Genomic DNA, 24,761 nt, shown 5'->3' on the forward strand with positions numbered 1-24,761 from the left:
AATGAATAAAGTTATGCTGACCAAGTGTTATAATCAATTAGTGATAGTCCTCCATCCCACTGATTACAGATTGAAAAAGAATATTTTACCCCACAAATACCTAAGGTATTTCTACTATAACTTCTTTTAAATTAAGAGCCTAAATGTCAAAGTCTTACCATATTGAGGGGCCTACAATGAAATTTGTTTTACACTGTAATGCTCATTTAAGGATGTTTCAGTCAGTCCCACAGGAACTAAGGACCCAGACAAAAGTTTAAGTGATGTTCTAGTTAATTCTTCATATAAAGGTCATGCCAAATTACACTCTGCACGCGCACACACTCCTGCCTCAGAACCTCTCAATCCACCAGGTTTACCTGAAGCATTTTGTCAGGGCTGGGCTCAATGCCAGGCGGCATGTTGCTTGGGTCAAAAGCCAACTGTTCAACCTCAGCAAAGTAATTAACTGGATTCCGGTTTAAGACCAGTTTACCAACTGGGATAAGAGGGTAGTCATTGTGAGGCCAAACCTAAAAATAATGGCATATTCACAATTACCAGACAACCAACAGAAGGAAATTAAAGTACCCATAAAAATATCAGCTTTCAAATACAATGAAGCCAATGACGATGAGTGAAAATAACATTTTTGAATCCAACAAAATGATAAGAACTTAAGGTGAGTGCACTGGTTAAAACTTTCACAACAGTAAACAGTAAACACTGAGTCTTTCCCTGGGCAAAAGTACATCAGCTCATCAAAATTTGTTCCCTGCTAATAACAATATATCAGGCCACCCAGATGAACTTAGTAAACTCATCAAACAGGAACTGGAAGGGAAATGCTGGTGAGCCCTCATGCACAGGCTAGGAAACCCTTAAGTGGTACCACTGTGTTTTGTATACAACTTACCAATGCTTGACCACAATTTTTTTTAATTAGTTGCAAAGACACTTAAAAAAGAAAACAGTTTAGTTGTTAACTGACTCACCTTGGTAATATCAAATGGATTAAATGGGAAAGTTTCTGCCTGTTTAAATGTCATGACCTGGATGTAAAAAGTCCAGGAGGGGTAGTTGCCTGTGGCAATGGCATTAAAAAGATCCCGGAGGCCATAGTCAGGATCTTCATGGGCAAGTCTTGCTGCATCTTCAACAGAAAGGTTTTTGATGCCCTGGTCAGTCTACAGAATGAAAGAAAGAAGCTCAAACTGAAACTTATTAGCAAAGTTATCAAATTTTAATCAATAATTCATTGAAGGATTATGAGTAACACTAACCAAAGACTGGATTTTCCTTCTAACAGTAATCCTACTGTTCAAATCTGATACAAGTATGAATTTATCAGTAAGAAATTCTACTTGGGGCTTCCCTGGTGGCACAGTGGTTGTGAGTCCGCCTGCCGATGCAGGGGACATGGGTTTGTGCCCCGGTCCGGGAAGATCCCAAATGCCGCGGAGCGGCTGGGCCCGTGAGCCATGGCCGCTGAGCCTGCGCGTCCGGAGCCTGTGCTCCGCAACGGGAGAGGTCACAACAGTGAGAGGCCTGCGTACCACAAATTAAAAAAAAAAAAAAAAAAAAAAGAAATTCTACTTGATTATCCTGATTCTTCTCAATGTCCAGGGAATCTGTCTACACATTTTATATTTAAAATTAGTCTTTCTTTCCCTTTATGTATTCTATATTATTTGAATTTTAAAAATTGTTGACACATAGTTTATTTTCAATTTTTCACTCATAGAGAATGCTACATTACTGTCTTCAGACAAGCTAAAACAATTTTTGCTATAAAATATACATAAAATTTATCTTTTAACCATTTTAAAGTGTCCAATTCAGTGGATTTCTTTGAGGACATATCTTAAAATGGAATTGTTGGGTCATATGGTAATTCTATGTTTAAATTCTTGAGGAATTTCAAAACTGTTTTCCAGAGTGGCTATTATTTGAATTTTTATACTCATGCTATTTTCAGATCAGAAAAAAAAATTAAAATATAATTTTTTTTTTTTTTGTCTGTGTTGGGTCTTTGTTCCTGCATGCAGGGTTTCTCTAGTTGCGTCGAGCGGGAGCTACTCTTTGTTGCGGTGCGCAGGCTTCTCGTTGCGGTGGTTTCTCTTGTTGCGGAGCATAGGCTTTAGGTGCCCAGGCTTCAGTAGTTGCAGCACGCGGGCTCAGTAGTTGTGGCTCACAGGCTCTAGGGCATGAGGGCTTCTGTAGCTGTGGCATGTGGGCTCAGTAGTTGTGGCGCACGGGCTTAGTTGCTCTGCGGCATGTGGGATCTTCCTGGACCAGGGATCGAACCCGTGTCCCCTGCACTGGCAGGCAGATTCTTAACCACTGCGCCACCAGGGAAGTCCAAAATATATTTTAAAAATAAGTAAATGATTAATGAAATTAAAGGACTTTCCCTTTTTTTTGCATGAAGTAATTTTTTAAATTCCCTGTTTTATCATAGCTCAAGTCAGTTACTGAGATTGTGCTGAGCTAGTATCCCTCCACCCCAACTGTCTTCCTTTTTTCTTTTTTTTAAGAAATCACAGAATCACAGTTTGTAGAGCTGAAAAGAACTTCAGTACAGCCGCTCTAAAGCAATTCTCTGAGTATGAGCAACCAAAATTAGTATTCTGACTTTCTAAACAAGCCATTAAGACCCAAAGAACTTAAGTCACTTTCACAAGTGCTCCTATTATCATCCCATCCTGCTCTTCAATAGAGTTCCCACCGGTGTCTTATTCTGAAAGATCCCCAACAAGTCAGGCACCATGGAAATATTTCTTTAGCAAGTCAACTCTGGAAGGCTGGTCTATTTCTACCACAGAAATCCCAACTCTTTCTAGCCAGTGGGAAGGTTTAAACTCTTCTTACTATTAGATCCTCAGGATTAGAAAATGGAAGTCACCATCTGCAGATCACCCAGCTAATACGGTAAACTGTGCAATAATATTTCAATACCTTTCTGATTTTAACTGAATCCCCTGGGTTTAGAAAAGAATCATCTTAGGTCAGAATAATCCAGATTGATGAAGCTATGTAGATCTCATGCTACCTCAGAGCCCTCTGCTGAACAGACCCATAAGCAATCCAATCTTTCCAGGACCACTGACAGCTGGGACTATTAGCCAATTTTACTGTGACAGAACTGGAGCTCAGAGAACTCTTTTTTTTTAAAATAAATTTATTTATTTATTTTTGGCTGTGTTGGGTCTTCGTTTCTGTGTGAGGGCTTTCTCTAGTTGCAGCGAGCAGGGGCCACTCTTCATCACAGTGCGCGGGCCTCTCACTGTCGCGGCCTCTCTTGTTGCGGAGCACAGGCTCCAGATGCGCAGGCTCAGTAGTTGTGGCTCACGGGCCCAGTTGCTCCAAGGCATGTGGGATCCTCCCAGACCAGGGCTTGAACCCGTGTCCCCTGCATGGGCAGGCAGACTCTCAACCACTGCACCACGAGGGAAGCCCCCCAGAGAACTTTTAATAATATACCAAGTCACAGTTATCTAGAAGAGGGAAGATTTGAGTTCAGATTGTTTTAACTACAAAGCCACAACATGCTAGCTGTCTGAGATACAATCATTTAGTTCTGCTCTAAGTGACACTATGCTGCTCCTTTTGGCAATTACAAGCCAATGGGTCAACTGTTTCCTGCAACTGTTCCTTGCCAAAGATTATAGATCCAAGTCATAAGTAAAAAGACAGGTGACAGTTTTCCTGTTTGATATACCCACATAAGTTGTTCAGATAACAATTAAAACAGGGCAGAAGAGGGCTTCCCTGGTGGCACAGTGGTTGAGAGTCCGCCTGCCGATGCAGGGGACACGGGTTTGTGCCCCGGTCCGGGAGGATCCCACATGCCGCGGAGCGGCTGGGCCCGTGAGCCATGGCTGTTGAGCCTGTGCATCCGGAGCCTGTGCTCCTCAACGGGAGAGGCCACAACAGTGAGAGGCCTGCATACCGCAAAAATAAATAAATAAATAAAAATAAAAAATAAATTAAAAAAATAAAAAAGGCAAAAGGGGAGCAAAGGGAAAACAGGCCAAAGTGGCTAACCAAGAGACTAAAGATGATTTACCTGCAGAAAACGGAGAAACTAAAAACGAGGAGAGCCCAGCCTCTGATGAAGCAGGAGAGAAAGAAGCCAAGACTGGTTAATATCACACACCCGGTCCTATCGGTGGTCCCTGTCTCCCTTCTTGTACAATCCAGAGGAATATTTTTATCAACTATTTTGTAAATCCAAGTTTTTTAGTAGCTTTAGAAACAGTTTTAAGAAGGAGGAAATCCCACCTCATCCCATTTTTTAAGTGTAAATGCTTTTTTTTAAGAGGTGAAATCATTTGCTAGTTGTTTATTTTTTGGTACAACCAGAAAATAGTGGGATACTGAATACGGGAGACTTTGATTGTCTCGGGTGTCACCTTCATATTCCATAAATGGGGATAGCTTTTATATCCTATAATACAAAGCATACCAAATGGCAATTTGGAGTCAGTTGTGCATTTAATGACTTGAACACTTTAAATTACGTCTCTTCCCATGTTGTTTTTGGTAGAATTGTTTCCTAAAGCAAACCACTCCTTGATCTTGGCTCTCCTGGTCAGAATTTTATCATTCTGCAACATCTTTCGTCATGGTAGTCCAGTTTTCCTAGTAACTTCATTAACAGGCTACAAACAATTGAAAATTCGAGTACATAGTGTGTATATGCTATTAAATTGTGAATTAGTGGGACTTACGATGTAACAGCATATTAACGCTGGAAGATATTGGTACTTGATATTCCGTTAAGGAAAATTTGCCTCCAAAGTTTAAGCTGGAAAGTCACTGAAAGAAGTGACTCTGTGTAGTTGTGATTTTGTTTAGAAAAGAATCACAACTACATGATTTTTGTAGATTTTTTTGTACATATGTTAAGAACTGTGTACAAATTGAAATGTCTGTATACTGATCCTCAAAACAACCAATAAAATCTCAATTATGAAAGAAAAAAACAGAATTTTTGTTTTCTGACATTTGTAACTGATTTTTCTTTGTGCCTTGTTCATAATATATCCTCAATAAATCCTTAAAAATGGATGGATGGGACTTGCCCTGGTGGTGCAGTGGTTAAGAATCTGCCTGCCAATGCAGGGGACATGGGTTAGATCCCTGGTCTGGGAAGATCTCACGTGCCACGGAACAACTAAGTGGTGTGCCACAACTACTGAGCCTGCGCTCTAGAACCTGCAAGCCACAACTACTGAAGCCCGTGTGCCTAGAGCCCATGCTCTGCAACAAGAGAAGCCACTGCAATGAGAAGCCCACGCACCGCAAGGAAGAGTAGCCCCCGCTTGCCGCAACTAGAGAAAGCACGTGCAGCAATGAAGACCCAACACAGCCAAAAATAAAATAAATTAGAAAAAAAATTATATAAAGAAATAAAGTTCTATTAAAAAATGGATGATGAATTAAAAAGTTAGGAGAAATGTTTTTGGAAAGATAGCATCAGATGTTGAAAATGAGAGTGAGATTGGTATTACAGATAGAAATGCCCCAATTCTCTCTTAATCCCCTCCTGGACCCCAAAACTATATATGCTCAGAACAATGTACTCAAGGCTAGGAAAGGCAAAGCAATATAACACTTTACTGTTTGCTAACACTTGACTCTAAACTCCAACAAAGAACTCTAGGCTAAACCAGGTAGGAATTTCCTTTTACCTAGCTTGGAGACCTGTATTATCTCCTTTTTTTTTTTTTTAATAAATTTATTTATTTTTGGCTGCGTTGGGTCTTCGTTGCTGTGCACGGGCTCTCTCTAGTTGCAGTGAGCGGGGGCTACTCTTCGTTGGAGCACGCAGGCTTCTCATTGTCATGGCTTCTCTTGTTGCGGAGCATGGGCTCTAGGCACACAGGCTTCAGTAGTTGTGGCCCGTGGGCTCAGAAGTTGTGGCTTGTGGGATCTAGAGCTCAGGCTCAGTAGTGGTGGCACATGGGCTTAGTTGCTCTGCGGCATGTGGAATCTTCCTGGGCCAGGGCTCGAACCCGTGTCCCCTGCATTGGCAGGCAGATTCTTAACCACTGCGCCACCAGGGAAGCCCTATCTCTTTACCTTAGATCTAAAACCTTAGATCTTCCTTCTCCAGAGAGAAAATAATATCAATGTGTACCTGCCAGCACCAGAAATATTAAACCAGAGAGCAAGCACAAAATGAGCATTTTCCCCAATATTTATGGCAGAGCTCCCAGGGTCCAGAAGAAGAAAGCCTGATTGCTGATAGTAGTGTGCTATTACCCCCCAGCCACATGAAGAGACCAAACAGAGACTACACATAGTTCTTCTAATTGGGCAGCGTGAGTCTATTCACTCAAGCTGTGGTCAACAAGAGTCATGGTCCTACTCAACCAGATCAATACTTGTCATCCTTGAGGGCAGAGGTACGGCTAACGTGGGGGAGGCCTTGATTCTTGCCCAATCCTCAGAAGAAGTAAGGATACGTGGGTGGTGGGAGCCTTCCACCACACTGCCCAAAGGCAACATGTACCTTATAATGGAATTTGCAGTAAACAGCTTTTCCATTCGCATCAACCAGTTTGAAAGTATGCGATCCATATCCATTCATATGCCTGTGTCCATCTGGGATCCCTCGATCACTGAACAGGAAGGAAACCTAAGGAACAGAAAAGTAAAGTGTAAAACTTTTCACTTTAAATCAAAACATCTTATATTTTTAAGACATTCCTAAGTTTCCATAAAAATCTCCTAATGACATGGAACATACTAGCCAAGTGCCCATAGGAAGGGTTACCATTTGTAAAAAATGACAAACAGAAGAATTTTAAAGCAGAATGATATATAAATCATTAACCTCATGGCTCAAAATTCTATAAAGAAACGTTAAAACAAATCTGAAAACTAGCCTAACTTGCTATTCAAATTTTAAGTTAATAGAAAATTTGTTTGGTACTACTTTCCCCTCATTTCCCTAATACAAAGAACTTTACTTCCTACTAGAAACTTTAATCCTTAATATTGCTAAATATTAATCAATAATGATTCTAGAATCACATAAGGTCTATGAATGGGGAAAGATTAAGAAAATCAATCATTATAAAACTCTTCAAGGATCAAGAAATCTGAGGAAGCCTCCCAAAAAGAAAGTCAAAAACCAATTCCAATAAAATAGCCAAAACTGGAGAAAAATGTATGCGGCATAATTAACAGTTCCATATCAGGTGATATAATATAGTGAAAAAAGAGGTGCTCCCACCTGATGCAGAGACTCAGGACGCAGGCTCCAGAAGTCCCAGACCATATCAGGATCCTTTAGGTGTGTTTGAGGGTTTCTTTTTTGGCTGTGGATAAAGGATGGAAACTAAATGGAAAAAGAGAGAAAAAAATCCAAAAATTAAGTTTACAGGAATTATGGTGTCTTATACATTGCTTAACGCTAGGTTTACAGATTATAATTTTGAACAATGTAATCCTAGAATTTTAAGCTGTAAAACCCTAAAATGAAATTTGCCCTCTACAAGTTTCTAGGGCAAACTGCCTCTTTTTATTCATCTTCCAAGCTCTGCAAGGAAAACTGGACTATTCCCATAACATCAGTGAATCCCGAAATGCCAAACTAAGACCAATGATAACTGTTGTTATTTGACCTTATAAAAAGATATTAAATACAGAAAAAAAGTTTTTAAAAGGCAATCTAGCCAATCCAAATTCTCTTCTTTCTGCTTTTCCCAGGGCTTTTCCTCAAATGCCAATCTATACAGAGTATTTGAAATCAATTTAAATCAACAAATATCTGCAGAGTGCAAAATACTTTATCACCTACCAATATGGCATCCCTGATGAAGAAAATGGGGGTGTTATTTCCAACAAGATCCCAGTTACCATCCTCTGTGTAAAATTTCACTGCAAATCCTCGAGGGTCACGAACTGTGTCAGCTGAGCCCGATTCTCCAGCTAGAAGATTCAAACGAGAAAAATGAAGCCTCCACAAGAGTACTTTGCATCCAAGAAGGATAAGTCATAAAGAAGCACTGGGATCTATCCTTTCCAATTCATTTTCTAGAAGTAAATTAGGTATTTAAGTGCCTGGGTTATTATTTCTACTACACACCAGCTAACTCAGACTAAAAAGTAAACAAAAGAATTAACTGAGAGAAATGAGAGAGTGTATGTAACAACAGCTGAAAAGATTATCCACTTAACATAAAAAGATAGCTTTGTTCAAATAGGTAATTAAAATCTAAATTAAGGGAAGAGAATAATTATGAAGATTAAGGTAGTGAACAAAGCGAATAAGTGAGTATCAAAATTATGAGGTTAATACTAAGAAAATGAGTCAAAACATAAATTCTTATTCTTAATTTCATTTACTTTTGCATTCCACAGTATTTTAAAAATGCACAAATTCATGCAGAAACAGAATTAATCAGGTATTGTGGTGTGTTGAGATGCAGGTTGATAGCTCTAACTCTTACTAGCTCTGTAACATGAGGAAAATCACTTACTCTCTCTGAAATAGAAAGAACCCCACCTTGCAAAGTAGATCTACAGACTATAAACAATGTCAGTAAAGCACCATCCGTGGATGGCATAGAGTTAATTCTCAATAAAGGGCAACTGTTATCATGGCTACTGAGTAAGATTCCCACTTCATGCAACCACTTGTAGGAAAAACTCTTTCCAAATGTCACGGAATTGCAGAGGCGGCCTCTGCGTAAGTATGATTTCCTAAGACCTCAACAAACAGAATTACAAGTAACTTTCTACATGTCTTAAAATATTTTTTCTACTGTAAAACCTTGCTATCATTTGAAGAAGTGCTTGTTTTCTATTGTCTAGTAAGTTTTTTCTTGAAATTAAGTTATAAATGCCCCAGATTAGATACACGGTTGAGTTAAGCAACACCAGTAATGCAAACAGACCAACTTACCAACAGTGGAGAAGCGAACTGCAATGGGCGTCCTCTTTCCAATGTGCTCAAACACCTTCGCCTTGGAGTATCTGGTAATGTCATGCGTGACCTCAAAGTAGCCAAAAGCCCCTAAGGAAAAAGACACAGAAATCCTCATCACAAGACTGTCACTCAGGCCATCAGGCCCTCAATAGGCATCTGTGTAAGAGAGAAACTGGTGGCTTAGCACTGGCCTTCTGGGAGCTTCCAATATGATGGGAGAAGGGGAGATAACCAAACACAAAATGATGAGAGCAAAATGCAAAGTCCTAGGTCACTTAGTGCTAAGCTGAATGCTACACAGCTGGAGCCAAAGAGGAGGAGGAGATGGGTGGGACCAGAAGGAATGAGCCAAGGTTGCCACAAGGACACAGGGCCTGAGAGGCCCCTGAAGTAGAGGCAGGACCTAGGAGAGAAAGAACAGGGTGGAGAGGAGGAAAAAACAGGGAGAGGATTGAGCACGTACGAAGGTCACCACAGAGCCAAACAACAAACTGAATAGCATATCAAAATCATGAGGGAAAAGACATGCAAAAAAAGCTGGAGAAGATGGAAGAGCAAATAAAGAAATTGGGAAGTCCTAACTGGGAGTCCAAGTAAGCAGCTAAAATAAAGCTTCTTCTTCCTTTCTATCAAGCTTTGTTTTTCCTATTGAGTTTTTAGCTTTCTTTTAAACACCACCCCCATCTTTTGTTTCTCCAATAAAAGCAAGATAAAAGTTTTACAGAAGTTTTCAACAAAAAGGAAAAATCACCACAAACCCACCACACTAACACAACCGTCATCGATTTTGCCCAGTTCATTCCAGTGTTTAGCCAGTTAAGTGCACCATCTAAATCGAATTATAATTACAGTATGTCTGTGTCAGTATTTCCACATTTTTACTTCTTCACTAAACTGCAAAATGGACTAAAAGGAAGATTACTTATTTTCAGTAAAAAATATTTTATATATAATGTGCAATCCAGGGAAATAACCATCATTTAATTATTGACTCCTCTATTGACAGACATTTTTTCCCTTCCTCCTGGAATGGAGATTTGGCACTTCTATTAAAGGAGCTCTGATCCTTTGAGAAGTAATTTTTAACTTCTGTGTTACAACACAGAACACAGTTAACTTCTTTGTTACAACAAATGAACACAGTTCTCACCTGCTCCTTTGGCGTGCACGACTCTCTCAGGAATTCTCTCCCGGTCAAAGTGAGCCATTTCATCAGTGAAAACCACATCCTGAACAAGAAGGGGCCCGCGGGGCCCTACTGTAAGAATATTGAGTTTGTCTCCTATTGGATTACCGGCTCCGGTGGTCAAGACATCAGGTTTCTAAGTGAACATGAGAGGAGAAGAGTGCAAGAGAGTCAGTACAATCACACACTTAATTTCGGCTATCACAGGGCACATCGTTTTGCATTTTTTATACCTTCTACCCAAACTCTTTTTAAATTTCCTGTGTCAAAAGTACTGAAATACTCAAAATATGCAATTGCCTGAAATTTATAGTCAGGTCGCAGAAATCCTAAGAAATCTGCTCTGAGCAGCAGGAAGATGGCTAAATAACTCGCCAACTTGCTCCACCCCTGCTCCAGCTACAGCCGCCAGGCTCCACACAGGAAACCCCAGATACGGATCCTCCCAAACGGATCATATGTGCTGAACGTGGAACGTCCAAACTAATAGTGAGATGATGGTCCCCACAGAAGCTATGCCTGTAAATGCTTTCCTCAATCTTACAAACTCTTCCTGACTGCTGCAGAGGTCAAGGCGGGTCATCCTGTACAATGCATTCATTTCTCTCAAGCAGTGTGTACCAGCTATTTGCAACATCTCTTTTCAATTCCAAAAAAAAAAAAAAAGTCAGTGGCTTTTGTTGTCACTGATAATAAACAATTATTGGTAAGATGGATTATAGTACTAATTTTCTTTTTTCTTTTAAACTTCTTTTATTAATTTATTTTATGTATTTATTTTTGGCTGTTTTGGGTCTTCGTTGCTGCATGCAGGCTTTCTCTAGTTGCAGCGAGCAGAGGTTACTCTTCCTTGTGATGTGCAGGCCTCTCATTGCAGTGGTGTCTCTTGCTGCGGAGCACAGGCTCTAGGCGCGCAGGCTTCACTAGTTGTGGTGCGTGGGCTCAGCAGTTGTGGCTCACGGGCTCTAGAACGCAGGCTCAGTAGTTGTGGCACAAGGCTTAGTTGCTCTGCGGCAAGTGGGATCTTCCTGGACCAGGGCTCGAACTCATGTCCCCTGCACTGGCAGGCGGATTTTTAACCACTGTGCCACCAGGGAAGTCTCTATAGTATTAATTTTCTAAAGATGCCAAATGTCTCTGAGATGAGACAGGTTGTTTTACAGTAATAAAGAATTAGTTTTCATACACCCAATTCTCCCATTTCCGTTACATCAGAAGCCTCTCAGCTGTCCCTTCTCTAGAGTGGGGACAGCACTTTTAAGCCTCACATGATCCTGGGCAGCTCCCAGCTGTGGTCACACTCTGCTTTTGACTACAGCCAACTGCCTCTCCCACGACCTCCCCTGGTCACTAGGAAATCAGGGGAGATGCAGAGCTAAGCCACCTCCAACTGGGTGGGTCCAACTCCCAGCCCTGCCAATTACCAGATGTGTGGCTACTAGCAAGTTACTTAGTATTTCTGAGGTTATTTTTCATCTGAAAAATGGACAAAAAATAACTACTTCCCAAGGTTAACACATGGATTAAGAGAACTGAATGTACACAGAATAAGGCCACACACTAGGCAAATACATGTTACTGCTGTACTGGCCATGAGAAAGTGACCTGATACCAGAAACAAAGCATTTCTGGCTTTATTTTTCTAGAAACCATGACAGATGTGTAGGTATCCATCCAGACTCTCTCGCCCTATCCCCTAACCAATATCCCATGACGCAAGCTCTGGGCTTTCTCTAGGAATATGATGGAGTGTGGTTACTGCTGGTCCAAAGCTAATTAGAAAGGACAAACACAGAATCAGTGCAGTTGACAGAACTGCATATGTTCTGTATATGTTCCTCATTTCCCTCTGTAACTACCATTTCTCAAGCACCTGCCATACACAAGGCCTTATCCTAGCTACCTTCATTCAAGCCTCCCAAGAACCCAGTGAGATAAACGTCATTACTCCCATTTAATGGGTGATGCCACATGCTCAGAGAATTTAAGTAACTTTACACAGATTTCAATGTGGCAGCCCACGATTACCTGCAACATATAACAAGTATGGAAGGGCAAAGATGTACCTGCCTACTTGCTGATTACTGGGGTTTTTTTGTTTGTTTGTTTTTTAACTCAGTGCAAGGTCACTTTAGAACTAGAATTTTTTTTAAGACAGAGGAGCTTTTCTGTTGCTGGACAATTCTAAGAGCTCCCTCTCTAGAAAAGCAGCATCAGTACCTGTTAATGTGTTTACATCTTTCTGGCTGCCAATTCCTCATGACATTCTTACATGCTTCTCCTGGCGCTCTTCCTGCCCCGCCCATGCCACCCCATGAGCTGAGCCAAGGGCATCTTCTTATGCCTCACAGAATAAATATTATAATTATCTGTGTACTTCACAGTTTTTCCTCTCTAGACAGCACACTCCTTTTGCATCTATAGCCCTGACACCCGCCACAGTGCTCAGTTACCAACAAGTGCACAACCAATGCTGTGGATTCAACATGAGAATGAATTAAACTATGGACCAATATGAAATGGCCAAGAAGGATTATTTCTAAAAAGGAGGAGGATACAACAATAGTCTATGCCTCTCCCTGCACCTCCCCTCCAAAAAATAAAAGAGAAATATTTGAACTTATAACTTCATATTCTGATCAATCACCTTCAGACAAACTTCTTTTAAAAACTGCTGCAGAAATTGGCAAAGAAGTACTTTGGCCTGGCTAAAAACTGGCACCATGATTAGAAAGAAGGACTCAAAGTTAAAGTAAAATTCCACTTTGGCTTTGCTGTTTGTATTTTTTGGCTCAAACTAAGACACGGATGAAGAAATTTTCCTAGGAGGAGTCAGGTTGGCTTTCTCTGATGAAATATTTTATCAACCTAGCTTCCACTGATTAGTGTCCACTGCTGACAGAATTTCCAAGAACTTGTTAGCCATCTTAGATTTCCTTTTTTAAATTGAAAAACAGTGGTCATGCAAACCATCCCCAACTTTCAATCCCAACAGAGTCATAACGATAGCTTTATATTCCCAGAGATCAATATAGAATATACCTAGTATTTCTAGCAAATCACTGTCTATGACACACCCGTGTACAGAAAACCAAAGACACTCCTGGTCCTCAGATTTCTTGGTGCTCCAGGCCTCTGTCCCGATCCAAAGAAGGGGGGAGACTTCCCCTGATGGGGCAGTTTGGGAAAGGGACCCAGGCCTACACAGGGCTCCACTCTCTCCCCTTTGGAAACCAATGGCTGCAGGCAGCAGCCATTCCTCTGGTAATCTCCAGAGCTGCCTAAACACAAGGGGTACATAAATTCAGCTTAGGAGAGTGGTCTCAGCAGGCCCTCTTGGCCAAAACTCCTAAGCCACGTTCTCCAGTCAAACCTCTACTGATAATAAAGGTGATTCTGGATTCCTCTCATGCCACCGACTCCCTGCTTCTCTGTCAGCTTAAGTGTGCAACATGTATGTGAGAGGCCTAACTTACTAGACGCACTCAAGCCTCAAAACAACAAATATCAGCTTGCTCTGCGGGCGCTGTTCTAAACTCCTTACTCGGTTATCACATTTAATCCATCTCTCCGAGGTAAGGGCTATAATAATCTCCATTACACAGAAGAGGAAACTGAGGCACCAAGAAGTTATACAACTTGCTCAAGGCCACCCACCTAGAATGGGGCAGAAGCAGAATTTGAACCCAAGCAGACTGGCTCGAGGACCCAAATCTTACCCACACACTGTAGCACCTCTCAAAACAACACAGCTAACATCTCCTGCACATATTCTTCAGGCTGGGTAACTGACATGTATTAATCTACACACACGTTTTAGATAAATTAATTCTCACAGCAATACTGCAAAGTAAGGAGAATTATTATTCCATTTTCAATATGGGAAACCAAAGAGGAGGGAGGTTAAGTAACCTGGCTGGTGGTCAAGCCTCAATTTGAACCCTCTCTGACTATAAAGCCTGACCCCTCAGCTGACCTCCTTAAAGTTTAAGCCACATAGGGCTTCCCTGGTGGTGCAGTGGTTGAGAATCTGCCTGCCAATGCAGGGGACATGGGTTCGAGCCCTGGTCTGGGAAGATCCCACATGCCACGGAGCAGCTAGCCCCGTGAACCACAATCACTGAGCCTGCGCGTCTGGAGCCTGTGCTCCGCAACAAGAGAGGCCGCGATAGTGAGAGGCCCGCGCACCGTGATGAGGAGTGGTCCCCACTTGCCGCAACTAGAGAAAACCCTCGCACAGAAATGAAGACCCAACACAGCCATAAATAAATTAAAAAAAAAAAAAAGTTTAAGCCACATAAACTTCATTTACAACCACCCTAGGGAGGAGAATGACGGACTTAAGAGACATATCAACCAATGTAGTGTGTGAACGTTATTTGCATCTGACTTTGAACAAAGTGTTAAAAAAAAGAGAGACAGACAGTGTCAGGGGTCCCCAAGACCCCCCGGGTTCAGTGATTCCCTAGAACTCACAGAACTTAGCATCTAGGCATACTCAGGCCGTTATTTATTACAGCATTTAGGTACAAAGCAAAATAAGCAAGGAGAAAAGGCACAGTGAAGTCCAGAGGAAACCAGCACAAGCTTCCAAGAATCCTCTCCCAGAGTCAGGCAACACATGCCTAATTTCCCCAGCAAGCTGTGGCAACTCACGTGAAGTGCTGTCTCGCAGGGAAGCTTGTTAGAGACTCGGCACCCAGGTTTGTACTGGGGGCTGATCATACAGACACCCTCTGACTCCCGGAAGGAAAGCCGGTGTTCAGCATAAACCACATTGTTTGCACAAATGGCTTAGGCACTGTGAGCTACTCTTACCAGTTAGGGTGGTGGGAACCCTCCAGAAAGCCAAGGGCCAACCTTGCCTATAGGCCTTTCTAAGGGCAGCAGTCTCAGGCCTGCATGGAAACTCTTTTCTGCATAGAGACAATCTGGGAAACTGATCATGCTACTTGGAAATGTGAGGATGTGAGGTATTACTGTTCATTTTGTAGATGTGACCACAGTATTATTTAAAAAGTCTTCTCTTGGGCTTCCCTGGTGGTGCAGTGGTTGGGAGTCTGCCTGCCGATGCAGGGGACGCGGGTTTGTGCCCCGGTCCGGGAAGATCCCATATGCCACGGAGTGGCTGGGCCCGTGAGCCATGGCCGCTGAGCCTGCGTGTCTGGAGCCTGTGCTCCGCAACGGGAGAGGCCACAACAGTGAGAGGCCCGCGTACCGCAAAAAAAAAAAAAAAAAAAAAAAAAAAAAGTCTTATCTTTTGGAGATACATCCTAAAATATTCACAGATAAAATGATACAATGCCTGCTATTTGCTTCAAAAATGGGGTGGGGGGGGAGTTGGTGGGATAGAAATTCATTATTGAAGCTGAGAGACAACGCACTTGGAGGTTCACCAAACTATCCTCCCTATTCAGTTCTGGTTTGAAATTTTCCACAATATAAAGTCTTGGGTTTGTTTTTTTTTTTTTTTCCCATGAAGAATCAAAGAGAAATGTCTAAGAGAAGAAATGAGGGAGAAGTTGAAGCAAGGGAGAGAAATAGGGGGCCGCATCATACATGAGTGGTAGCTCTGAGCAGGGAAACTCAGCACTGCACTCAAAATATACAACAGACCAGGTGATGAACGCTGGCTCCTGCCCAGACAGGGCTTACTGTCACCAGAAAAAGTGGAAAACCCTAACTTCCATGTAAGCTATTTACTCCTCAACTCTGGATTAAGTCTGATGTGCTTTTCATTTTCAGCATCAGAGAGTGACTCACCTCAATACCACATCACACTGAGGGGGTTTTCTAGCACACAATCAGTGAACTGACAACACTAGGAAATTTTTCTGACTGCCTGAAAGACTGAAAACTATGCTTTCTGGACTCTAAGTGGACACTTCATCACTGGGATATACTTCATTTTGTAAGTTGACTTCATCATGGTTAAGCCACTAAAGGCCTCAGTATAAGTCAAAAACAGTTGGTCATTCTAAGCTCAAGAGGCGAGAAGTTTTCATTCTACTTTACTAATTGCCTAAGTTATTCTATACCGTCTGCCTGGAGAACTGCCATTCAGTAAAATACTAGTAATACATAATGGAAAAAGTGAAATCCAATAAATGTAAGAAAAAATCAAACTGTGTTTTTCAACAAGAACCAAATGGGTCCTGTTGGTACTAAACAAAGTATACTAAAGTATCACTGAAGTGACAACAGGCCATCTCAGTAGTGTGCTAACTGGTATGGGATACGGCCTTAGGCTGACAACAATACACTGCTCAAGGAACAATAGGATCTCACAGGCGTAAGTGGCGCTGGGAAAACTGGACAGCTGCATGTAAAAGAATGAAATTAGAACACTCCCTAACACCATACACAAAAATAAACTCAAAACGGATTAAAGTCCTAAATGTAAGACCGGACACTATAAAACTCTTATAGGAAAACATAGGAAGAACACTCTTGGACATAAATCACAGCAAGATCTTTTTTGACCCGCCTCCTAGAGTAATGGAAATAAAAACAAAAATAAACAAATAGGACCTAATGAAACTTAAAAGCTTTTGCACAACAAAGGAAACCATAAACAAGACGAAAAGACAACCCACAGAATGTGAGAAAATATTTGCAAAAGAATGAACGGGCCAAAGATTAATCTCCAGGGCTTCCCTGGTGGCACAGTGGTTGGAAGTCCGCCTGCTGATGCAGGGGACGGGGGATCATGCCCCGGGCTGGGAGGATCCTGCGTGCCGCGGAGCGGCTGGGCCCGTGAGCCATGGCCGCTAAGCCTGCGCGTCCAGAGCCTGTGCTCCATAGTGGGAGAGGCCGCAGCAGTGAGAGGCCGGCGTACCGCAAAAAAAAAAAAAAAAAAAAAAAAAAAAGATTAATCTCCAAAATATATAAACAGCTCATGCAGCTCAATATTAAAAAAACCCAATCAAAAAAATGGGCAGAAGATCTAAATAGACATTTCTCCAAAGAAGACATACAGATGGCCAAGAGGCACATGAAAAGCTGCTCAACATCACTAATTATTAGAGAAATGCAAATCAAAATGCACTGATGCAATGAGGTATCACCTCACATCAGTTAGAATGGGTATCATCAGAAAATCTAGAAACAACAAATGCTGGAGAGGGTGCGGAGAAAAGGGAACCCTCTTGCACTGTTGGTGGGAATGTAAATTGGTACAGCCATTATGGAAAACAGTATGGAGGTTCCTTAAAAAACTAAAAATAGAATTACCATATGACCCAGCAATCCCACTACTGGGCATATATCCAGAGAAAACCATAATTCAAAAAGACACATGCACCCCAATGTTCATTGCAGCACTATTTACAATAGCCAGGTCATGGAAACAACCTAAATGCCCACTGACAGACGAATGGATAAAGAAGATGTGGTACATATATAGAGTGGAATATTCCTCAGCCATAAAAAGGAATGAAACTGGGTCATTTGTAGAGACGTGGATGGACCTAGAGACCGTCATACAGAGTGAAGTAAGTCAGAAAGAGAAAAACAAATATCATACATTAACACATATATGTGGAATCTAGAATAATGGTACAGATGAACCAGTTTTCAAGGCAGAAACAGAGACACAGATGTAGAGAACAAACGTATGGACACCAAGGGGGGAAAGTGGAGGGGGTGTGGTGGGATGAACTGGGAGATTGGGATTGACATATATACACTAATATGTATAAAATAGATAACTAATAAGAACCTGCTCTATAAAAAAATAAATAAAATAAAATAAAATAAAAAAGATCTCACAGGCAAGCAAAGAATTGTCTGTCCTTGAACTTCATGGGGGCAAGAGGAGCAAACGCCTGAAGAAAATAAAAAATGATTCCAAGGATTCCAGGGAAGAAAACTAGTGGGAAGTGTTTTTTGTTTTTTAATTTATTTATTTATTTATGGTTCATTGGGTCTTCCTTGCTGCGCGCAGGCTACCTCTAGTTGTGGCAAGCGGGGGCTACTCTTCATTGCGGTGTGCAGGCTTCTCATTGTGGTGGCTTCTCTTGTTGCAGAGCACAGGCTCTAGGCATACGGGCTTCAGTAGTTGTGGCATGGGGGCTCAGTAGTTGTGGCTTGCGGGCTCTAGACGGCAGGCTCAGTAGCTGTGGCACACGGGTTTAGTTGTTCCGCGACATGTGGGATCTTCCCAGACCAGGGCTTGAACCTGTATTCCCTGCATTGGCAGGCAGATTCTTAACCACTGTGCCACCAGGGAAGTCCCTAGTGGGTAGTTTATTTTGTTCTTTTTTTTTTATTGGTAGATATTAATCCAATGTTATCAGTAATCACTTTTTTTTTAAAGTAGGTCTGGATGGACTCCATTGACTGTGTTTTAAAAAATTTTTATTGAAATATAGTTGATTTACAATATTGTGTTAGTTTCAGGTATACAACAAAGTGATTCAGATATATATATATATATATATATATATATATATATATTTTAGATTCCTTTCCACTATAGGTTATTACAAGATATTGAGTATAGTTCCCTATGCTATACAGTATACAGTAGGTCCTTGTGGGTTATCTCTTTTATTTATAGTAGTGTGTATATCTTAATCCCAAACTCCTAATTTATCCCTCCCCCCTGCCCACTTTCCCCTTTGTTAACCATAAATTTTCTTTCTATGTCTGTGAGTCTATTTCTGTTTTGTAAATAAGTTCATTTGTATCATTTTCTTAGATTCTAGTGGGTAGTTTTAATTCCAGAAAAAACTAAAAAGTTGCCTTCTACAAGGAAGATAAATAAATGTCAGACTTCAAGGTCACATGGTTGGATGGCTGAGCACAGACTGACTGAACACACCTCCTCCCTCACTCAAATAGGAAATGTTTGTTTTTCCAGCAAGGCACTTTTGTATTATTTTTTCTAAGAGGAAACATGTCACAGTAGTTGCTAATATTTTTCTCCTCTCTTCTTGGTGAGTTGTCCACATCCAGCAAGATATGGTTAAAATACACTGATACTGGTTTTCAATAATTAGCAAACAATTAGAATAATCCCACCAAGAAAAGAACCTTGAAAATATACAGAATAACTACTGCAAAAGAGGTTTTCTCTGTCTTGAAACTGACTTTACTAAATAAATCTGATAGCACTGGGAATTGCTCTGGTCCTTCAATTTTTTAAAAAAGTAGGGAATAAGAGGAGAGAAAGGCTCAAAAAATGAAGGACAACTGATCCACAAATATAAAAGGTTTCATTACTCTTTGTAGTAGAAACTACAGTAGTCACAGTACCAGAAAGAAAATGAAGAACCCAAGTGAGAAAATAAACAAAAATAAATATTTGCTTGTTTTATGTTTCGCAATCAGCCTCTCTTTTCTTACCAGGAAAAAAATACAGAGTGGTCTAGATGTTGGCTAAAAGAAGTAAAAGCTTAGAAATTTTAATTCAACTTCTCCTAATGTCCATCTGTCTCTCTCTCTTTCTGCCATACTATGTCTCACTCCTAGGTCGTTGCCACCAGAAATGAAAGCACGTGTGCACAAGAAGTTACTGAGTCACTACTTCTCCAGCCTGAATGTTAGCAGTGTAACGTCAATGCAGTTATTATCAAGTTACCCTAAAAAATACATAAACCCTCAAAGGCTCTGTCTTATGACTCATTGACAGGAATGGATGGGATAAGACCCAACCTCTCTCCCAAGTAATAAGGGAACTGTTAAAAAAAAAGGTTCCCTTGAAATGCTCAAATTCTTCAGTTTTTAAGGGATCAGAGGTTAACAAGTACCCTAAGTATCCCAAAGGAAGAGCCAGTGGCACTCTAAGCAATGAACAACAAAGTTTCCATCTAAGTTCCATTCAGAGCGACTGGAAATACATGGAGAACCACCTCCCTCCCTTCAAGGTATTTTGACAGAAAAAAAAAATAAAGTTTTTAAGAAGATCCAAGTCATACCTATGAACGTATGTGATTCACTCATCGCTCGCTTATTAAAGTTCACAAAGATCCCAATTCACTTGTCAGCAACAAAATATCCCCACAAGGAGAGACGCTCAAAAAATTGTTTTCATGCTGGCTGACAAAGGTCCTAAAGAAGGAGACACCCAGCTTGACATTCAGCATCTAGTTCTTGAGGATGGAGACAGCAGGGTGCCCTCCAACAGTCGTTCCATAACTTAAAGCTCTCACAATCCAGAAAAAATAAAAACAAACTGGGGGTGGGAGGCAGGATACTGACACAGAGCTGCCCACTTATAAAAAAAAAAATTTGCCAAGTAAGTGGAGATTTTTTTAAAAATACCACCCTTTACTGTCATAATTTTCTAACAGAAAGAATATGTTAAAGTCAGAAAGTAAAAAGGACATACCCTTTTAAAAGAGATTATGTCTGTTTGCTCATCACCACATCACAAGAAAATGGCTAGAGAGATCATCACCACGTGGAACGTATGTTTAGATACAATGTAGTAGGGTTGGCTACCTAGGCACAGAGGTAGACTATGCTTCCCAGCCTCCCTCACAGTAGGTGTGGCCATGTGACAGGGTGCTAGACAATGGAATGTGAGTAGAAGTGACCTACAGCACTTCCAGCCTGGCCTCTAAACCTCCCTCACACTCTCCGCCATGCTCTTAACCTTCTGTGACTAGACAGTGATGTCAAGGGCAACATTAAGAAACCATGTGTTGACAACGGGGAGTCCTCCTTCAGCCTGCAGCCCTCAATAACTGTGGGCCGCAGAGTACTCACTACCCCCTTCTTCAACCTCAAACCACTTTGGCTAATCATGTAAGAGAGAAATAAACTTCTAATATGTTTATGCCATTATACACTTTGGGATGTATAATATTATTACAGCACCTGGCCCATACATGACTGTACTTAAAATATGGGCTATGAATTAAGGATAATAAGACAAACAATCCAATGTTTCAAAGGACAAAAGATTTGACCAGATACATCAAAGACATATATACCAATGGTCAAATAAGTATATGAAAAGATGCTCAGCATCACCGGTCATCAGAGCAATGCAAATACCACTTCCTACCCACCAGAATGGCTTAAGTTAAAAGAATGACAATACCAAAAGATGGCAGGATGTGGAGCAACTGGAACTCTCAAACTCAGTTGGTGGAACTGTAAAATGGTACAACTGCATGGGAAAAAGGCTTACGAGTTTCTCACAAGACATTCAGTTACCTTACTCACTTACCCAGCAATTCTACTCATAGGTATGTTTTAAAAGAAATAAAAGCATATGTGTACAAAAAGATTTATACAAGATTCTTTATAGAACCTTTATTAATAACAGCCACACACTAGGAATAGCCCAGGTGCCCAGCAACCGGATAAACATGTGGTGGTCTAATCATGCAGTGGAATACTACTCAGCAATATAAAGAACCATGGATACATGCAATGACGTGAATGAATTCTAAAACATTTTTTTAAATTTAAAACATATTTGCTGAATGAAAGCAGCATTACACAAAAAGTACATAAATCGATGGTTAAAAAAGAAAATCAACATGGGTGCCTGGGGCAAGACTGCAGGGGTTGCAGGAAAAGACTGGAAACAGCATGAGGGAACATTCCAGGGTAATGAGAATCTTCTGTACCTTAATAAAGGAACCGGATGCACAGGTGTTTATATTTATCAAAAAGCACAGAATGGTGCACTTAATATTTGTATATTTCCTTGTATATAATAATGGTGCACTTAATATTTGTATATTTCCTTGTATATAATAATGGTGCACTTAATATTTGTATATTTCCTTGTATATAATAATGGTGCACTTATATTTGTATATTTCCTTGTATATAATAATGGTGCACTTAATATTTGTATATTTCCTTGTATATAAGTTTTGCCTTAATAACATAAATAAGCATTGAATGCTGTTAATTTGCATGCTGAGTCAAGTCTGCTGATGTCTACAACTTACTCTGAAATGCACCTCCAAAACACAGGTTAAAGGATGTATGAAGGGACAGACAGATGGAATAACGTAATAAAAAATACACAGCAAAAAAAATGTGGTGGATATATGGGCATACACTACACGATTCTTCCCACTTTTCTGAATGTTTGAAAATTTTCAAAAGAAAGCACTGGAAAATTACAAAGGCCATGTGACATATGCAAAATTCCATTTGGTGGGGGGAGTCACCTCAAAGAAATAAGCAGTTTTCACTCAGAGCAGCTCAAGTAAGGAACAACAAGACATCAATGTGACTGCCAATCAGGACAATGTAAACAGAGATGCATGGGCAGAGGAGACAGCAGTATTTCACCTGGAAGTGCCCAAATTATAGATGTGCTTTGCGAGCCAGCTGTTTCTCACAACGGTGACCAGGTAGGGTAAATCACCAGCGAGGTCATAATGACTTAACAACAGTTAATGATTCTCCCAAACAGTGAAGAGGCAAGCTAGTCTCAGGGGAGTCCTTTAAAGAGAATACATTTTGTTTTATGAAAAACTCACTACACTGTCCATATTTTTTTCAGTTCACCGAGTATTCATGAAAACCTCCATGTGAACCAGGATGCAGCAACCACTGGGTATGGAGAGAGTCCTGGCCCCAAGAAGCTGAGTTCTAATCTTGACCCTGCCACTAACTAGCTGCTTGTCCTTGATTGATCAGATGCTAAGTCTCTCTGGGTCACTTTGACTAAGAACTCATGAAGAACTAAATACCCTAGTAGCATATAAGGAACAAAATGATAAATTTTCCAGGCTCTTAGAAGAGAATGGCAGCCTTCTCACAAACAGGGAACTATAAGGCAATCCATGGGAACTCAGCATTAATACTAGTTCATTAACACTAACCTGGTTTTAAGAAAGACAAGACAAGGAAAGCATGACTCTAGTCCTCTCTCTGCCATTAACCAGCCACCATGGGAACTGGGCAAGTCCCTCAGACTCTCTGGGCCAATGTGACAAAAGAACACTCAAAACTGAAGTGCAGAAACTAACACAGTATTGTGAAGCAATTATACTCCAATAAAGATCTATTAAAAAAATAATAATAAATGCTCTCATCCCATGCAACCTCCTCAGAGATGCCCTTTAAGGCTCTGCGCCCCAGGGTACAGGCCAGGAATGCCTGGCCCACCACCACTGGGCTGCAATCCTACTCATCTTTAAAGCGCTTGTTCAGATGTCACCTGCTTTGAGAAGCCTGCCAGCCCAGTCAGTCACTCCCTTTCATTCTGCAGATAACCTATATTAGCGCCCTCACCACGTTGGATGGTAATCATTTGTTTATCTGTCTTGTCTCCCAGACTGGACCTGGAGCTTCTGGGTGGTGCAACTCTGGCCTCATTGGAATTTGTACCCCTCACCCAGCACTGTTCCTAGAACATGCTGGCATTCAAAGCATACGTGTAAATAAGCGCATTAATTAATCACTAAGTTCACTTCTAGCTCTAAAATGCTAGACTTGGTGTTTTTAAGTGCAAACGAAATCACGGGTATAAAAATCTTTTTATTTAGTCGTTTAATGCTGTGTGTACGGTGCTGGGGACGTCGACATGATAAAACACGGTCCCTGTCCCCCTGGTACCCCACAAATATGAAAGCTGGTAGTCACTGTTTCAGCAAGGGCAAAGCTAGAGCTTGTTCCGACCTCCCCCCTCACTTCCTTTCTTGCAGCTGCAGCTCTCTGCCTCTTTCCCCATGAGCCTTCACTCCTGCCTCAAGCTGCGACCTCTGTCCCAGCTGGCAAAAGCGCAAAATTATAAGCCAACCACCCGCGACCTGCGGCCCTAACAAATCCTGCTGCCCACCGCCCCAGAACCCTCTCCCCTCCTGCCTGCGAATATAAGACCGAACGGCAGCGCGCGCGCGCGCGCGCACACACACACACACACACACACACACACACACACACAACCCGCCCGTTATCTGTGGTACTGCCCCACCGAACCGCCGCGCTGGAGAAGCAGGGGCGGTTACTCGCGGACACCTAGCTTTCTGCGCGGACCGTAGGGCCGGCTCAGAGAGCGCAGGGTGTACCTGCACTGCCCGCTGCTCCTTCCAGAGCTTCATTTGGTCGCTAGCTGGATCCCGGCTGTCCGCCATGGTGTCTGGCGCTGCAGAACGCTGCAGGGTACCTCTACTCTCGCGTCTCCAGCCAGCCCCGCGGCTGAAATTGGCTTCTTCAGACTCCGCCCCTCAGCTCCGGCCCTTGTCCCGCCCCCCTTGGCGGGACCGCCTCCTGATTGGCCGCTCGAGCGCCAGGCAGGATGGGATTGGAAACCAAATAGGGGCGGGGCTGGGACTCGGAGGGAAGAGGTTGGGGAGAGGTTGGGGAGGGGTTGGAAAAGGTGGGGAGCCCCGCGGCTCCGACCCCCTAACCTCGAGATTAAGGAACCTAGGGCCGGGGCCCCGAGTACCAGGACGTGACTCTCTCCTCGGTTTATCAACATCCTTCACGGTGCCCTGGGACGCAGCGGTTGGTGGACTGCCAGTTTTGTTGAGGGAACGCTTAGGTCCTGCTGGGTGCGGCTTTGAACTCCATAAATATGCTCTCAGCTCTTAAAAAAAAAGAAAAAGAAATCCTGGGTTGAATTCATCTGTGCAAAATGAAGTTTTGTCATGTTCTAATGTTAATATTGTTTGCAACTGAAGGATTGATGGAATTTGGAATAAATGCATACACTGATTCTGCATTTAAGTA

General features: G+C 41.7%; 1 protein-coding gene across 1 annotated transcript in view; it reads right to left on the reverse strand.

Annotated features, from left to right (window-relative positions):
* The window catches only part of CAT (catalase), a 37,112-nt gene extending 12,885 nt beyond the window's left edge, over window positions 1-24,227 (reverse strand). Inside the window, exons 1-8 of the mRNA XM_082626543.1 lie at window positions 24,098-24,227; window positions 10,074-10,245; window positions 8,900-9,010; window positions 7,793-7,923; window positions 7,226-7,330; window positions 6,500-6,625; window positions 975-1,166; window positions 360-512 (exon numbers count right to left, since the gene is read on the reverse strand). Of these exons, the coding sequence (XP_082482669.1) occupies window positions 360-512; window positions 975-1,166; window positions 6,500-6,625; window positions 7,226-7,330; window positions 7,793-7,923; window positions 8,900-9,010; window positions 10,074-10,245; window positions 24,098-24,163 (1,056 nt within the window). The 5' untranslated portion in view covers window positions 24,164-24,227. The remainder of the gene's footprint in view (window positions 1-359; window positions 513-974; window positions 1,167-6,499; window positions 6,626-7,225; window positions 7,331-7,792; window positions 7,924-8,899; window positions 9,011-10,073; window positions 10,246-24,097) is intronic.
* Between the last annotated feature and the right edge of the window lie 534 nt (window positions 24,228-24,761).

This window comes from Mesoplodon mirus (assembly GCF_964341445.2).
Source record: "Mesoplodon mirus genome assembly, chromosome: 7".
NCBI classification, from domain to species: domain Eukaryota; kingdom Metazoa; phylum Chordata; class Mammalia; order Artiodactyla; family Ziphiidae; genus Mesoplodon; species Mesoplodon mirus.